This window comes from Elephas maximus, chromosome 19 (genome assembly GCF_024166365.1).
Source record: "Elephas maximus indicus isolate mEleMax1 chromosome 19, mEleMax1 primary haplotype, whole genome shotgun sequence".
Classification (NCBI taxonomy): domain Eukaryota; kingdom Metazoa; phylum Chordata; class Mammalia; order Proboscidea; family Elephantidae; genus Elephas; species Elephas maximus.
The window spans coordinates 26,881,582-26,899,463 of NC_064837.1; the positions used below are offsets into that span (position 1 = coordinate 26,881,582).

The 17,882-nt window shown below is 36.8% G+C and overlaps 1 protein-coding gene across 6 annotated transcripts in view; it reads left to right on the top strand.

The window, feature by feature from the left end:
- Positions 1-17,882, top strand: part of RHOT1 (ras homolog family member T1) — a 71,321-nt gene that overhangs the window by 26,494 nt on the left and 26,945 nt on the right. For all 6 annotated transcript variants that reach the window (XM_049859031.1, XM_049859032.1, XM_049859028.1 and 3 more), the window contains 9 exons: positions 1,997-2,055; positions 4,004-4,085; positions 6,374-6,417; positions 6,739-6,792; positions 6,941-6,993; positions 10,888-10,996; positions 11,318-11,419; positions 16,754-16,852; positions 17,346-17,454. In XM_049859031.1, the coding sequence (XP_049714988.1) occupies positions 2,023-2,055; positions 4,004-4,085; positions 6,374-6,417; positions 6,739-6,792; positions 6,941-6,993; positions 10,888-10,996; positions 11,318-11,419; positions 16,754-16,852; positions 17,346-17,454 (685 nt within the window). In that variant the 5' untranslated portion in view covers positions 1,997-2,022. The remainder of the gene's footprint in view (positions 1-1,996; positions 2,056-4,003; positions 4,086-6,373; positions 6,418-6,738; positions 6,793-6,940; positions 6,994-10,887; positions 10,997-11,317; positions 11,420-16,753; positions 16,853-17,345; positions 17,455-17,882) is intronic.

The following is a 17,882-nucleotide window of genomic DNA, read 5'->3' on the forward strand; positions in this document are numbered from 1 at the left end:
GTTTTTACAGTATTTAGAAGTGTGGCGTGAGAAGGGAAAGAACACTGGATTGGCCATCAGGAGATGGGTTACTCACTTAGGTGTGCAACTTATTTTTTAGTGAGATCTTAAGAAAATCACTCTCTCTCAACTCCAGACTCCTCATCTGAAATTTTTTTTGGAGGGGGAGATGATTAAGTGGACTTTGTCCACTAGATCCTAGCAGTTCTTTGCTGATGGCTTTTGATTCACTGACATGGTCAGAACTCATTGAAATGTTACCTTGGTGTGAGCCATTTGAAAAAGGTTCAAGCCTCCTCACACAAGCCAATTTAAAGGATGTGTAGAAATCAGAGCTGGAAGACACCTGTCAGACCATCTAATCCATCCCTCCATCAGCAGTACTCAGTTGTTCACAGCACACACTCTAAGTTGTTTTGATCAGTACTGTCCTTCCTTTGTTCCAGTTATTCACTCTTTTCCAGAGACTTTTCTTGGGTTTTTAGTTCACCCTTTCTGTTTGTCATTTAAAAAGGGAATGTGGCTTTTCTTAACTTTAAAATTTTCCCAGTTTCTTTTATATTTAGATTGTACTTTTGGAAACTGTGATTTTCTATAATAGCAGAGATTAGTAGGCAGGCGGACGGTTTTCCTCTAGACTCACAAAAGGGTTTAGTTGATAAGCAGTTGAATGTCTAACAATAGTAACTGTATGATTAGGAGGCGATGGGAATAGGAGTCAAATTTCAGAATGAGAACTAAGATTTTAAAGTTTGTGTATTAAAAAAATGACTAGAATAAAAATTGCAACAGGAAACTGTCTTTGCTTTTTCCTTGTTACCAGTTGCTGTTAAGCACATTCCACTTCATCGGAACCCCATGTGTGTCAGAGTAGAACTGTGCTCCATAGAATTTGCTCCACAGAATTTTCAGGGGCTGATTGCTAGACCTTTCTTCCAGGGTTCTTCTGGGTGGACTCCAACCTCCAGCCTTTTAGATAGCAGATGTGTACATTATGGGTTAACCGTTTGCATCACTCAGGGACTCCTTTTCCTTGTTCCTAAGCCTTTAAATATGATATTGTGTAAAAAGGAAGAATGTAAGCATGTAGAGAAATAGGTACTCTAATATTCTGTTGGTGAGGATCTAAATTGGTTAATTCTATTTTGGAGGTAATTTAACAAGATCTATTAAACACAAAAAAGATCACGCATGCTAACTTGAGTTCCACTTCTTGGAATTTAACCTGTGGAAAATACCACAAATAATGCTACTCATTGCAGCATTATTTTGAAAAGTGAGAACTTGAAAACAATCCAGATGTTCACCATTGGGGGATTACATAAATAAATCATGATACTGCATGTAATAGATTATACAACTGTCAAAAAATAGAGGGGGGTTTTATATAGTGACATGGAATACTGCCCTAATACATAATAAAGTGATAAAGGAAAGCTATAAGTACTATTATTTCATCGTGGTAAATTATTATGATACATTACTGTAAGTGTAGAAGAAATCTGGAATGGTATACGTGTGTGTGTGTGTGTGTGTGTGTGTGTGTGTGTGTGTGTGTATATACATAAAACCAAGCCTGTTGCCTTTGAGTCGATTCTGACTCATAGCCACCCTATAGGACAGAGTAGAACTGCCCCATAGAGTTTCTAAGAACAAGGAGTGCCTGGTGCACTTAGCCACTACGCCACTGGGGTGTGTGTGCGTGTGTGCGCAAGTAAGTAAAAATATCCTGTTAATGGAGGATATTATGGGAGATTTTTACTTTTTACATTATGTATTATATATTTTGGGTTTTTTTTTTAAAAAAAAACAATAAGTATGCATCACTTTTCTAAGGAAACAAACAAGATGTTTATAAGTATTGTACTAAATCTTGGTAATTTGGGTACTTCCGATTTTAGCTAACAAGTAACAGACTTTCCTGTATGGTTGCTGATTTGGGGCTAATGTAGAACCTAAACACTTTATGTTAAAGTAGTGATTTTTCTTTTCACAGCTAGAGTTGGGAAGACATCACTGATTATGTCTCTGGTCAGTGAAGAATTCCCAGAAGAGGTAAATATTTGATTTCTTTCCCATATTTAAAATTTTATAAAAATTGAATTAAAATGAAATAAATTCCTCCCTTTTTGTGTTTCCTTTCTGACAGTTGTGACTTTTTGAAAAACTGATATTGATACATGACGTCTCTGAAATACAGCGTAGGAGGAATAACTAAATTAAATTTCAGTTAAACTAAACCCCAGGGCTGCATGGGCCCGGTTGTGCCTTCCCACCAGTCTGCAGTGCACAGCTTCACCTGTCACCCACCACATCAAAGATGTAGTGAAACCCGTGTGAAATTGCTCGCCACGGATTAGCAAGGAAATACAGTTTTAAGCCCGTGTATACCTTGGCTTATTGTAAGCCGGTGCATGCTGTGCTTACTGGTTAATCTGTCCCTGCTAAACCCGTTGTTGGCAAGTTGATTCCAACTCATAGTGACCCTACAGGACAGGATCGAACTGCTACATAGCGTTGTCAAGGCTGTAATCTTTACATTTCTCCCACTTAATGACTGGTGGGTTCGAACCACCAACCTTTCAGTTAGTAACTTGAGTGCTTAACCACTGAACCACCAGGGCTCCTGGAGTTCAACTAAGTCCTATGCATTTTCTATGCATTTATCGTCTCTGTGCCTTAGTTGTCTATCTGTAAAATGGAAGCTAAACAAGATCTTAGAGATCATGTAAGCTGTGCGGCCCTTTCTTAAAAATCAAAAAATTACTCATAAACCCAATATATAAAAGATTAGAGTGAAAGATCTGGATCCCCACTTACCAACCACCTGACACTCCCTAGATCTCTGAGGCATTTCCTCAGAACCACTAGAATTCTGATAAGTGTTTTTGAAAACCATTAGTATTATCTACCTGCCTCATTTTACAAATGAAGAAGCTAATTCACTTCAGCTTTGCCTATTTCAAAGGATTGTTATGGATTTCAAATGAGATGAGCTTGTAAAGTAAGTAAAGTGCCACCAAAAGTTAAGATGGCTCTATTATTGTTGGCAGTATGTGCATTTATGTTTTTGGAAGTTCCCGGACAGGGACTGCTAGCTAAGGCCTTATGTTAAGTTAGGATGTTGTTTGGGGGAGTGGAATCGATGCAAATGGGATGAAAATCATTTCTGTTACTTCCGTTTATTCACACAGTAGGCATTGTTAGGGCCACAGCTTGCATTTACCCTTTCTTTACTCTTAGATGGGAATATCTGTGTAATTTTATTGTTCAGGCAGGGATTTGATGTATCATGTGTTAGTGTTCTCAACGTTTACAACTACTATATAACCACTTATTCTTTCTCTTGCTTTTTTTCCTCTTAAGTAGGATGATTAAGTAATTACTTAATTTAAGAAATAAAGTGTGTTTTTATGTGTGGTTTCGGGAACCAGTAACATTAATTTATAATCATTCTAAGTATGACACTTAAAAGTTTTTTTTGTGATAGTTTAACTTAGTTTAGAGTTGTTTTACCATAGTCCTTCTGGGTGTGGATAAGGGGTTTCTAATTGATGGAAAAATCATATAGTCTTTCTAAAAAATTAAAATCATTAAGCATAAGGTTTATGTAGCCAAATATCTTCTAGAAGAAACGAATTTTAATAACTTGTTCATTCCTTTGGGGATTTTCTTGAATTAACATAGCTCCCCATTTACAATGCATCTTTAAGTTGTCTTGAGCCTTCAGAATTTAATGTTTGAAACCACAAACTAATTCAAGTATTGTTTTAGGCTGTGTTGGATCTGAAGTATCCTTAGTATGCCATGTGTGTGTATTTTTTTTAAAAGACGTTTTTATCATACAGTTTTAATGCATATTTGCATCTGTGGTAAAGCATAAAAATAAGCACTTAAAAGTACAGCCAATACTGTAAGTATAGGCATGGGTGAAATATTATCTGTTAATAAGTGTGATAACATTCAAAGCATTTTCCTTTCGTATACTTGTTTGCAAACTAAGGTTCCTCCCCGGGCAGAGGAAATCACCATTCCAGCTGATGTTACACCTGAGAGAGTACCCACACACATCGTAGATTACTCAGGTAATGAATTTGCTCTTGTAGTTGAAACTGGAGTTAATTTAATAGTCCTCAATAAAGGTACTGAGCTTTAAAAAATGTTCAGAGAGGTGACCCTTTTCAGCAGTAAATGATTATTTACTATTCTTGTCTCATTTATGTCTCCTGGCCACTCCCCCACCCCACCCACAGCCTCCGTCTGGCAGTTCTCTGTCCCCAAATTACTAAGTTGAGTCCCATAATAATTAAGAAGGAGGAATGGTAAATGACAAGTAGTAAATAAGTCCTTGCTGTTGTATGCCTTGGTATCCATTCTGACTCATCCCGTTGCCGTTGCCATAGAGGCGATTTATGTTCTTAGCAACCCCATGTGACAGAGTAGAACTCTACCGTATAGGGTTTCCAGGCTTTAATCTTTACGGGAACAGATCACCAGGTCTTTTCTCCCTCAGAGCCACTAGTGTGTTTGAACCACGCACCTTTTGGTTAGCAGCTAAGCTCTTTAACCATAGTACCACCAGGGCTCATAGATTAGTCATTATTCTTCTTAAATTGGTATGTTTACAAAGATAAGTTTGTAAATCAAGTTTGTTATCAGGCACAGTGTTATTATTTAGAAAGAGTTCCGGATTTGTGAATTTATTGAGTTCTAAATTTGTTCTTTGTCAGCCTGTGTCCCATATAAAATAATAGTTAAAGCAGTTATCAGTTTGCTTAGCACTATATAATATTAGAAACACATCTGTATTACTTTTTATAATTCAAAAATTCTCTACTTCTTCAACTGTTTTGCTTTGTCCTGGCATTCCTCTTTTAAACAACGTGGGTCTGAATACATTGGTAATATTTTGTTTTCCTAAGCTGGTATTCCATATATTCTAAACAAGAAATACTAGAGCTGTACTTTCTACTACATGTGACTATTGAATACTTGATATGTGGCTAATCTGAATTGAGATGTGCTATAAGTGTAAAATGCAACCGGAAGACTTAGCATAAACAAAAAAAAAAAGTAAAATATCTCAATTTTATATTGAGTACATGTTGAAATTATAATATTTTTGGTATTTTGGGTTCAGTGAAAATTTTACCTGTTTCTTTTTACGTTTTTAAGGTGACTTTTAAAAAACTTTAAATGACATATGTGGCTCACATTATATTTCTATTGAATAGCACTGTACTAGAAGTTGGAGCCCTGGTGGTACAGTGGTTAAGAGCTACAGCGACTATGGCTGCTAACCAAAAGGTTGGCAGTTCGAATCCACCAGCTGCTCCTTGGAAATCTATGGGGGCAATTCTGCTCTGTCCTATAGGGTCACTATGAGTTGGAATTGACTCGACGGTAACGGGTCTGGTTTTTCTTTTGGTACCAGAAGTTGAGTGTTGGATGCCTTCTGCTACAATCAGTCTCATAGCTAGCATCATTTACAGAATTATTTCTATTCAATACCTGTAGCCACATAATGAGATACACTTCAGTATTAGATTTAAACTCAGTATTAGATTGATAACTCAGCATATGGAAAGATTAAAAATATGGTCAATTGCTTAGCATCATATAAAATGCCATAGAACTAATTTATGAAGTTAGTTTTTATGTCAGAAATGACAGGCCTTTTTTGGGAAACGTATTTTACCCAAAGTGGTCTAAATTCATAAGTTAATATGTCAGTAATTGCTTTGCTCTTCATTTCTTTGCTTCCTCATTCTAGCAGTATCTTGCATATTCTCCTCAACTGTGGGTAAATAGGCACATCCATCCATTGAGACCAGTTCTAAGCAGAGATAGGTGCTAGAACTAGAAAGACCGTTCTCGACTCTTCATTATCATGCTCCAGTTTTGCTCCCGGGACCTGGTTATCATTACTCATACCGCTATCTAGATCTTAAGTTTGTATTGCTCAGATTCTCACCTGACCTTTTGGCCCTGTATGTACAGACTGTCTGGACTTCTGACTCTAGCACCCTGCCTTCTAGTTTGAGTCCCTGATCTCTTCTGCCTGGCCCTTCTCAACTCTGAATCGGATACCAGTGTAGATTTATCGCACAAACGCTTCTGCTCTTCCCTGCCTTAGTTATCCTCTTGTAGACTTGTCTTTTGGTGCCAGCCAGCTTGCCTGTCATAGTTCAGCTTCTTCTCTTCCCTGGCTTGCCCTTGTGTTTGCCACCCGCACCTTATCATTTTGAGGGATGTTAGGTGAATGCTGTATAGATTTTAGTTTGGCCAGTAGTTTATAATGAAAGTGTTTAAAATAAGAAATGTTAACTGTTTTCCCCCTGAAAATACATTTTTTTTTTTTTGTCATTTGTAGAAGCAGAACAGAGTGATGAACAGCTTCATCAAGAAATATCACAGGTGAATTTTAGTTTTTTTTAGTAGCTGTAGGTTTTTTGGTGGGAAAACAACAATGATCCTATGGGTCTGCCATTTTTATTCTCTCACGTACCAAGAAGGCTTTTTCGATTCTTTGTTGTTGTCACTGCCTTTGGGTATGTACTTTTGCTGTAAATCTTTAGGAAATTTTTCTTCTCAGAGTCAAGCTAAGTTTTCTTTCTGTTTCAAGTTTTGCTCTTCATTTTTCCTTTGGCCCAAATATATTAACTAGTTGGTAATTAAATGCTACTGCTTACATTTTTATTATTTAAAAGTACCATTGATTTGTTCATTTTTTCCTAGGCTAATGTCATCTGCATAGTTTATGCTGTTAACAACAAGCATTCTATTGATAAGGTATGAATGTATTCATTTCTCGCACCGTATTTAGCTAAATTTCAGTTTCAGGATTGATCTTTGGTTTAGAACTTTAGGGGTCCAAGGGCAGGATATTTTTCAAAAAAGGTTCTCATCATGTCTTAGCTCTTGTAAATTTTCATTTTAGGTAACAAGTCGATGGATTCCTCTCATCAATGAAAGAACGGACAAAGACAGCAGGTATTTTTTTTTTTCCCTCAAACGTCATACATTGAAAAATTTCAAACTGACAGAAAAGATGGAGGAAATAGTACAATGAACACTGTAAACCCTGCACTTAACCTCACCAGTTGTTAACATTTTGTCCTATTTGCTTTATCTGTTTACATACAGACACACACTTTTTTTGCTGAATCATTTGAGGCAGCAGATGTATTTGAGAGCAAAGCAAGAAACAGAGCTCTGGCACTACAGTGTTTTACAATTTCCAACATCAAATATTTTGAGAATGATTTTTACATTTTGCTCCCTAAAATTGCTGCTTGAAAAGTCTCAGCTCTAGAATGCACCTTCCTCCTATATTGTGTGTGACTTCTGTCTTGAGATGCTCCTCTGCTGGGAATGATATTCTTGTCATTGAATGCTCACAGCGTCATGTATTTAAAAGCTTAGGACTCAGGCAAATGAATGATCTTTGAAATCTGGCTTGGCCACCTAGGAGCTCTAGGGCTTTGACTTCATTGAGCCTTAGTTTCCTCATTTATTAAGAGAAAATGAGGCTAAAACCTGTCTTGGCTCTATGTCATTATTTTGAGAATCAAATGAAATAATTCATATGTAAACACCTTATGAATGCTCTAAAATTCTAGAGATCTTCATTTAAGAATTCATTCAGGGAGATTTCCCTGGAGGATACATGAGTGATACGGAAAAAGCAAGAGAATACACGTTGTGTATTTTATCTGGGCAGAATGATACTTCTAGGTATAAACATTTTAAGTCTTAAGTCAAAATGGAAACGTTTTTCTGTATTATTTAATAGGTCATAAGTTATTTATGGAACATTTGAGTCTTTTAAGTGTTAGGAAAAGCAGACATAATATCTATGTCTGTACATACTGGTCCTTTTCTTAATTTCTTAGATTTCTTAGTTGGGCGTTTTAATGCCTTGGAACTCGAAAGATCTGGTTCTAAACAGATGAATGTGGTCATTGACCTTTTGTTGCAGGTATTCATGGAGGGACACTTTGTGACTTAGATGCTCGTAGATATGCTGTGTCTTGTAGCTCTGACACAGCAGGGCCCCTCTTTGTCATGGTGTTAAACTTCGTAGTGACTTATTAACAAGATGGAAAAGAGAGTTACCCTCTAGAGCTACACTGTCCAGTGCAGTAGACTTTAGTCAGTTGTGGCAATATAACTTAAAAATTCAGTTCTTTGGCATATTTAGCAACATTTCAAGTGCTCAGTAGCCACATGTAGCCGGTAGTTACAGTAATGAGCAATGCAGATAAAGAACATTTCCATCATCACAGGAGGTTGTATTAGACAGGGTTGCCTTGGAGGATCCAATACCCATATGCTACTAATACTTGCTTTTCTTGCTGATGGTTTGCGCTGTTTCTAGGAGGCATTCTTCAGAGAAGGCCAGTTTTGCCAGGATCTATTAAGCACTGGCTTGGACTATGGAATTAAAAATTTTTTATTTTACCAAAATAAACCATTGCTGTCGAGTTGATTCCAACTCATAGCAACCCTGGAGGACAGAGTAGAACTGCCCCAGAGGATTTCTAAGGCTGTAAATCTTTATGGGAGCAGACTACCACATCTTTGCCCTGTGGAGCTGCTGGTGCATTTGAACCGCTGACCTCTTGGTTAGTACATGAGTGCTTCACTACTGTACCACACCACCAGGACTCCTCCAGGACAGCCTTACCAGGATAGCTTTCTAAAATGCTGTGGCTAGTTTGGTGGCCCTTTTAGTACACATGGAAATGACTTGACACTTGAAAATCCAATTGAGTATTCTCGGATATGGCTGTGGTCCACAATCGTGCACAAGCCTACCTGAGCCACGTGAACATACTTATTCTTCTTGTGCTTGACTTGTTCCAAGGTGGTCTATTTCTTTATTATACGGACCTTATACTTTGCTATACCTTCTTCCCTGGGCCTTTGTATATTGAGTATTTATATTTGTTTATAATTGTATATTGAATGTTTATATAGTCTTCCTTAGGACTTCTTTGGACCATTGTAATAGTGATACCTAATTGGGGGTGACCATCACTGTCACCTGAGCCACTTTAAAAAATATATAGATGTCCTAGTCCTACCTCTGGAGTTTTCGAATCAGTAAGTTTGGAGTAGGGCTTGGACATGTTTTTTTTTTAAAGCTCCAAAAATTATTCTGATGCACACTTTTGGTTGCAAACTACTCCATTTTTGGAGACCCTCTTGGCTCTGTTAGGAATCTTTATTTGTGTTACATAGTGGGTCAGTCCTTTTAAGAGTAATGGTGCTACCAAGGGGGTAAACTGTAAATGCTTGCAATTACTCCTGTTGAAACTTTGAGTTCCAGCAAGATCATTTGCTTTTCCGCCTTGCCCTCTTGCCGGATTCACAAATAATAATGCTCCTGTAGGCTAGTCCTCTAGCCTTACTTGGACTTCTGACAGGCCTCTCAGATTGAATTTGTCCAAAACAAAACCCCTAATTCCCTGCCTCTCAAACACTCTCACCCGCAGAATTATGTCAGTCTTCTCTGTCTCAGGAGATCTACCCATTTTCTCCAGCCCAAAACCCATGTATTTGTCTTGATTTCTGCCTTTCCCTTACCCTTCGTATGTAATCTGCAGTAAATCCTTTCAGTACTACTTCTGTAATATATCTCACATCGGAACACCTCCTCCCCACCGTCATTGTCACCGCCCTGATCCAAGCTACTGCATTTTTAAAAGCTTTATATTATTGAAAACAAACAAACATACACAAAAGTAGGGAGAATAGTATGATGAGTTCCTGTGTATCTGTCATCTACCTTTAACTATTATCAAATCACAGCCAGTCTTTTTCATTTATCGCCCCTCCCATCGGGATCATTTTGAAGCAAAGTGAGATATATTATGCTGTTAATATTTCAGTATGTATCTCTGAAAGATAACAAATCATTGCATTTTAAAATGTCAAGCAGATCATGTCATGCCCCTGCTTATAATCGTTCGGTTTCTTCCCATTTTATACTTGTAATAAAACTCATATTCCTAACCATGACCCCTAAGGCCTCACATCTGGGTTTTGCTCCTCTCTCCACCCCTATATCATACCGCTTCTCCTTAGCTCAAGGAGTCCTGGTAGTGCAGTAGTTAAGTGCTCGGCTGCTAACCAAAAGCTCAGCGATTCGAACCCACTCTCTGCTTCTCAGGGGCAAGATAAGGCAGTCTGCCTCTGTAAAGACTATAGCCTTGGAAACCCTGTGAGCCAGTTCTGTTCTGTCTTATAGGGTTGCTTTGAGTTGAAATTGACTAGATGGCAATGGGTTTGGGTTTTTTTGGGGGCGGGGGTGGTTTCTTTGCTGAGTTCTCCTCAGTCATTCTGGCACTTGCCTGCTCTTCGAACTCACCAGGATATTTTTTCAGCTTGTGGCCTTTGTGCATTCTGTCCTTTCTGCCCAGCAAGCTCTTCCCTGGCTCTTCACATGGCAGATTCCATCTCACCCTTCACTTCTTGGCTGAAATGCCACCTCTCAGATTTCCCGCTGATTATCGTATCTAAATTAGCCCCCTCCTCTTCTTCTAGCCCATGTCCCCCAGGTCGTTTCCTTCATAGCACTTACTGCATTAGAAATTATCTCATTTATCTCTTGTTCGTTTTCTGTTTTTCGTGATTAGAATGGGCAGGGACCTTGTCTGTCTTGTGTCCTTAATGCTTAGAACAGTACCTGGCATATGATAGGTACTCAATAAATATTTGTTGAATGAGCATGCTGTTTAGGGGGCTTCGCTTGATCGTAAAGGGTTCACTTTGGGGAGATTATATAAAGGCTTTTTAAGTTAGAATGGGTCGTGATGTAAACTAAAATATCAGTCTAAAATCTTTTGCCTGCCTTATTGCAATGTGCCCCGTTTGTTTCAGGCTGCCTTTGATATTGGTTGGAAATAAATCTGATCTGGTGGAATATAGTAGCATGGAAACCATCCTTCCTATTATGAACCAGTACACAGAAATCGAAACCTGTGTGGAGGTATGCTTTATCATTTGACTTGAAAGTTTACTGTTGGTGAAATCTCACTAAATTGAGGTTTGGGGTGGGAAAGGAGAAGATTTGGGATAGAATAAATTTTTTGTTCTTTGTGAAGTTATGTAAAACAAATAAAACAGAGAACCTGGAATTAGCCTCTGAGCTCTTTTTCGGCATTCATGTTGTAATATCCACAACGAAAAATGCATTTTTCAGTTTCTTTAAGGAATCTTACTGTTACCTTGCATATCGATAGTTTAAAAAGTTTTTTTACTCTTAAAATTGATTTCACATTGTAAAATTAAAAAAAAATTCTTTTTTCAGTGTTCAGCAAAAAACTTGAAGAACATCTCAGAGCTCTTTTATTATGCCCAGAAAGCTGTTCTCCATCCTACAGGGCCCCTGTACTGCCCAGAGGAGAAGGAGGTAACCCCCTAAGCTGGTTTGTAGGGGCTGGGATGTGTAGGTAGTACTCTAGTATGGCCATGATTTTTAGTAAGCTCTTAACTGCTTTTGTGAAAATGGAACTGCTAAAACTTGAACTTAATGATTTTTAAAGTACTACATTTTAAAGATACTTTTTTTCAAAAAACATGGTAATATTTACATTAAATACTCAGAATTATATTCCAGATGACATACTATCAGTAAATGCCATGAAAACAGAAGAATTTGCAGTAATAACAACAAAAAATCCCGTCTGCCGATGGGCTACTTGCTTTGCTACTCTAAATCCGCACACTTAAAAATACTCAAAGAAACCAAAAAATTCTGTATTTTTTTGACGTGGGCACAACATGCTGATACAACTGAAATACTCCCTGTTGTTTCATAACTAGGAAGCATAGTAATTCCTTATAGAAATATCTAAAATTTGTCATTTTTTTAATTAATTTTTTGTTGATGTAAAATTTGCATACCATAAAATTCATCCTTTAAAATGTACAGCTCAGTGGCTTTTAGTATATTCACAGAGTTGTGCAACCATGATCACTGTCTAAGTCCAGAATATCTAAAACCAGAGCTGCAATGTACCCATGAGCAGTCACTCCCCATTCCTCCCCTCCCCCAGCCGCTGGCCAACACTAATCCTGTCTCTATGGATTTGCCTATTCTGAACATTTTCTATAAATGGAATCATATCATATGCAGCCTTTTGTGCCCGACTTCTTTCACTTAGCATGATATTTTTAAGATTCATCTCGTAGCATGTATCAGTGCTTCATTCCTGTTTATGGCCAAACAGTATTTCATTGTATACCACATTTTGTTTATCCGTTTATCTGTTGATGGACATTTGAGTGGTTTTCTCTTTTTAGTATTACGAACAATGCTGCTATGAACATTTGTGTACAAGTTTTTGTGTAGAGATATGTTTTCATTTCTCTCGGGTGTATATCTAGGAGTGGAATTTCTGGTGTAGTGGTTAAGAACTCAGCCGCTAACCAAAAGGTTGGCAGTTGGAATCTATCAGCCGCTTCCTGGAAACCTTATGGTGCAGTTCTACTCTGTCCTACATGGTCACTGTGAGTCGGAAACGACTCAGCGGCAGCAGGTTTGGTTTTGATTTTATAGTAACTCTTAGTTTAACTTATTGAGGAGCTGCCAAACTGTTTTCCACAGTGGCTGTATGACTTTATATTCTTACCAGCAGTGGACGAGGGCTCCAGTTTCTACACACCCTCACCAACACTTGTTATTATCTGTCTTTTTGGTTATAGCAATCCTAATGCGTGTGAAGTAGTATCTCATTGTGGTTTTAATTTATATTTTCCTGATAAGTAACAACATTGAGCATCTTTTCATGGGCTGGTTGGCCATTTGTCTATCTTCTTTGAAGAAATTTCTATTCGGATCTTTTGCTCATCTTTTAATGGATTATTTGTCTTTTTATTGTCATAGTTTTTAAGAAATAAAAAGTTGCATTTTTTTTTTTTTTTTCCTAGGGAAAGTTTACAGTATAAGTGGGGGCTTGTTAAAAATTTTGACCCATGGGCCAAGCTTGGCCTGCTCCCTGTTTTTGTACATCCCATGAGCTAAGAACGAATTTAACATTTTTAAACAGTTGAAAGAAAATCAAAAGGAATAGTATTTTGTGATATGTGAAAATTATGTGAAATTCATATTTCATTGTTCATAGGTAAAGTTTTATTGGAACATAGTCATACTCATTTTTTTATTATTTATGGCCACTTTTATGCTACAAAGACAGTGGTGAGTAGTTGTGACAGAGATCATTATGTGGTACTCTCATCTCTTCTCCTTCTCCACGTTTTACAAATTGCACCAACACAGTTATAACTCAGCAATATTTCAAGTACCATGTGTATCGCCATACCGTGACATTTTTTTTTTTTTGAACAGTGCGTACCCATTATGTCAAAACAAGAAAATAAAAAGTGGATTTTTATTTGGCAGAGGTATATTTTCTGAGCTCAAACTACAGTTCCATTTCCAGCAGGATTTTTTTGAACCTTGATTTAATTGCAAAGGAAATTTCCATATTTCGTAATCCGTATAACTGTAGTTGAGGAACTTCACCTAACCTTCAGTTGGAACTGATTAATCAGCAGGATAATGACATGCTAAAAGGCAAACATGAAGAAAAGAATCTAATTCTATAAATGCCTTCCAAACGATGAATGTGGTCAATTAAATTCATACGTGTGTGGATATATATCAGTATTAGCAGTATCTGTGCAGAAAGATATTTTCAAAGATGGAATGCATAAAATTTCATTATAGATCAATATTCACAGATAAACAATTGCAATCAGTTGTCAAGATAGAGAACACTAACTTTGAACCCCAGTTAACTAAGTGAAATATTATGTCTTTAAGAAGAATTTCATTCTTAGTAATAGATCTGTTTACAAAAATTTATACTCAGTTATTATATTTTGAATTTATTCAGTAAAAGTCTTGCAAAATTTAATTTCTCTCTTGCTGTGTAAGTACTTATATAATATCTTCGATTTTGCCCATTGGCCCTCAAAGCCTAGAATATTTGCTATCTGGCCTTTGACAGAATAAGTTTGCCAACCCCTGGTATAAGTAATTAGTCGAAATCTGACTCTGGTTTACTCTTCTTTATTCTTGGTTTACTGTTCCTTAAATGTAATACTTCTTTTTAATTTACTCTTAATCCAGTGTTTCCTAAATGTGCCTTATCGTAATGGTCCCTTGGTGTTCTTGTTAAAAATTTAGACTCTGTCCTGATTCAGCCAAGTGCTAGATTTTATGATCAAGGAAATTTGGGAAACAGCCTTAATCTCACACTATAGGGATTTACCTCTGAGCCGTAGCCCACCTGTACATTAAATCCCTTCTATCAATTTGTTCTTAATCCTGTCATTGCCACTCTTCTTCTCAGACCTATTATTAGTTCTGCTAATCTGCTAATTCCCCCACTGTGTCCTTCCTTAGCCCCAGTCTCACAGGATTAAAACATCTACTGCCATCTGTTACCTGTTTCTCAGGTGGACCTGCCCGATAGGTAAAACCTGCAGCTTTTAGAGACTACCTTGTTATACGCGAGTACAAGCTTTAAGTCTAAGCTTATATCAGAATCTTTTATTTATTCAACAATAATAAGCTTTTGACACAGATTTAAGGTAGAATTATCAAAAACATCATATTCAAAATTAAAGCCTGAGCTGGTAAATATGTTTCTAGTGCTGTTAATTTGTGTGTCCCATGACAGACTCCTGAAGTCTTCCTACTTACCTAATAATAAATCTGACTTTTGTGTAATAATGTTTACTGTGTGAGGGTTTAGATTTAAAAAAAAAAACGTTGCCATCAAATCATATTCTGACTTATAGCAACGGTATAAGACTCAATAGAACTGTACTCCCCCATACGGTTTCCAAGGGGTGCCTGGTAAATTCGAACTGCTAACTTTTTGGTTAGTAGCTGTACCTGTTAACCACTGTGCTACCAGGGCTCCCATATAAAATGTTTTTTATTTATTACTATAAATTTTATAGCTTTATTGAGGTATAAATTTTTAATACTTTTTAAAAGTAGTCATTTTTTGGTGTTATCTTTTAAGGTGGTTAGTATTTAAATATCACATTGAGCTTGGAGTACCTTAGTGCCTGGATGAAACCTTTAATGAAAAATACATCTTTGTTATTTTTCTTCAAATTTCTTTTTTTTAATGTAGCTTTTTATGACATGAGGAAAAACTACTTGCACAAAGTAAAAAGTTGTTTTCAAGTTTTATTTTGTGCATCATAATAGCTATTGTTACTTTTTGAGACATTTATATTATTGTATAACATTTTTTAAAGGACAGTAAATAAAATATAATGTAATCTTTTTTAATCTTGACTAATATTAGGATAACATTTATAGAAGTAATATCATAACATTCATTACTTTTTAAAAGAAAACCACCTATGGTTATATACATTTTAGGTTTTATTCCATTTAGTAGTCTTCTATAAAGAGAGCCCTATCCAGTACACTCTAAATGTTTCTTTTGGCTTTTTTTCTTATTTCTAATCCCTTTGTATCTTAATTTTTTCTTTTTGTCCATTCAATATTAAAAAAAAGGGTTTGTATATGTTTGGGAAGATAACTACTTCCTCTCCTATCCTTTGGAAACCGTGGGGGCATAGTGGTTAAGGCTACACCTATAAACCAAAAGGTCAGCAGTTCAAATCCACCAGGTGCTCCTTGGAAACCCTATGGGGCAGTTCTACACTGTCCTATAGGGTCCCTATGAGACGGAATCGACTTGATGGCAACGGGTTTGGTTTTGGTTTTTCCTCCTATTCTTTAAAAATTCCTTTTCTCTATTTGAGTTTGGTAGCATGATCAAAGCTGTCATTACGATTTTGTTCTCAGTAGCCATATGACTGAAGTTAATAAGTGCACATTTCCTGACCTTGCCACTCTGTTTCTCTGATTCACATGGGTTCATAAGGTCTCTTCCTCTGAGTTCACACAAAGTTCAAAGATCTTCCTGAAAGTTTTGTTTTATTCTCAAAATTGTTGACAGTGATGATCATATAGCAGTTATGTAAATTAGAGGCATGTGGGCTTTATTTTCTTAAATAATCAAAATATATTCTACCCTTTATAAATCCTAAAACAAAAACTGGAGAGGTTGTCAGAATATGTTTTCAGCAGCATAACTTACAAAAGTTTTATAGAATCACAAAAGACAAGTTTTTTTTTTACAGTAATTCTTAGCTCATAATAGAGACTTTCACACTAACTAACTAGTGCTATTTTGCCACCTGTTTGTGAATAAGCACATTTTATAATCCAACTTTGACGTATATACACAAGGAACAGAAAAAAAACATTAGTTCCATTCCGTTACCGGAAGGTTGATGGTCAGAAATAAGTTAGAGAGGAAAGCCCTTAGTGGTTTTGAGTCAGCTCAAATTGTTTCTGGGTTGAAGGAGGACATAGATAAGTAAATGCTGCTTCTCTCCATGACTAGAAGACTCAGTCTTCCCTAAACATGCATTTCTCTTTTTCCCATCCGTGGAGGATTGGAAGAGTCACGAGGGGAGAGCTTGACCGCTCCAGATGTTCTTGCGAGTAGATATCGTCACGTTGGCTTAGAAACACCTGAGGATACGAGCAGATGCCTTCGCTCTAGTTCATTTTTGACTGTGTTTGATGTTACGTATTTGGCAGTGAAAACCATGAGAAATCATTCCCAGCATTACTTAACAAAATCATATGAAAGTCCAAACTGTTTTAATTAAAACATTGGTTTCTTTTTCCCATGATTCGTAGATGAAACCAGCCTGTATAAAAGCCCTTACTCGTATATTTAAAATATCTGATCAAGATAATGATGGTACTTTGAATGATGCTGAACTCAACTTCTTTCAGGTAGGCACCTTTTATCTCAGTCATTCGTCTACCAGGGTCTCTTTGCTATATAAGATACAAAAAAAAGATCAGCTTAGACAATGATGTGGGAATAAACGTGTCTCTTTCACATCTAGCTGTTTAAGCCTTTGCCTAAAGAACTCTCGTGCCTAGGAATTGAGGGGACTCTTTGATAAGTTTCATTTCACAGTATACAATGGATGTATTAAGGATGACTTGAAGTCTGGATTATTTTGCTTTCTCAGTTTTGTATAACATAGTTACACAAAGAGCCCTATGTTTAGAAACGGGATGGAGGGGAGGGAGTAGGGAAAGTTTCTTTCCTTCTAAGTATGACGTGCTTGACTTAACACAAAGCAGAGGCTATCCCAGTTTATTACTTCTTTTGTTTGCAAGTCTTTGATTTAGTGGTTGTTTTGAAGATTATTGTTTTTATGTTATTTGTGGTTTTAGTGATGATTTATTTTTAAATTGATTTTTATGTTTTTGCTAGAGAATCTGTTTTAATACTCCATTAGCCCCTCAAGCTCTGGAAGATGTCAAGAATGTAGTCAGAAAGCATATAAGTGATGGTGTGGCTGACAGTGGATTGACACTGAAAGGTGGGTATGAATTTGGCAGAAGGTGAAGGTCCTGTAGCATTACTTGAAGGAAACCTTAGCATTTCGTAATATGCCTAAAATCTGTCTTGGATGTTTAAGAGACAAAGCCAGTGGTTGGGATAATCATTCTTACTGTCAGTATAAACTAGGCGGAGGGAAATTGCTTGGATCTCAGGCATGCAGAGGTCCATCTGAGGGAAAGAGATACCTGGAACAAACAAATTTGCCTTCGAATTCTTCCTACGCAGAAGCAGCCTTTGAGTAGAAGTTATTTTTAGGAAAGTCATTTTGACTACCAGTCAGATTTACCAAGTACAAAATGTTTCCTGTAAAATACAGACCCACAGTGAAATAAGAAATGAAATTGAAAATCACAGTTTTCCATTATAGAAATAAAAGTAAAGATCTATAAAACCATTTATTTAGTC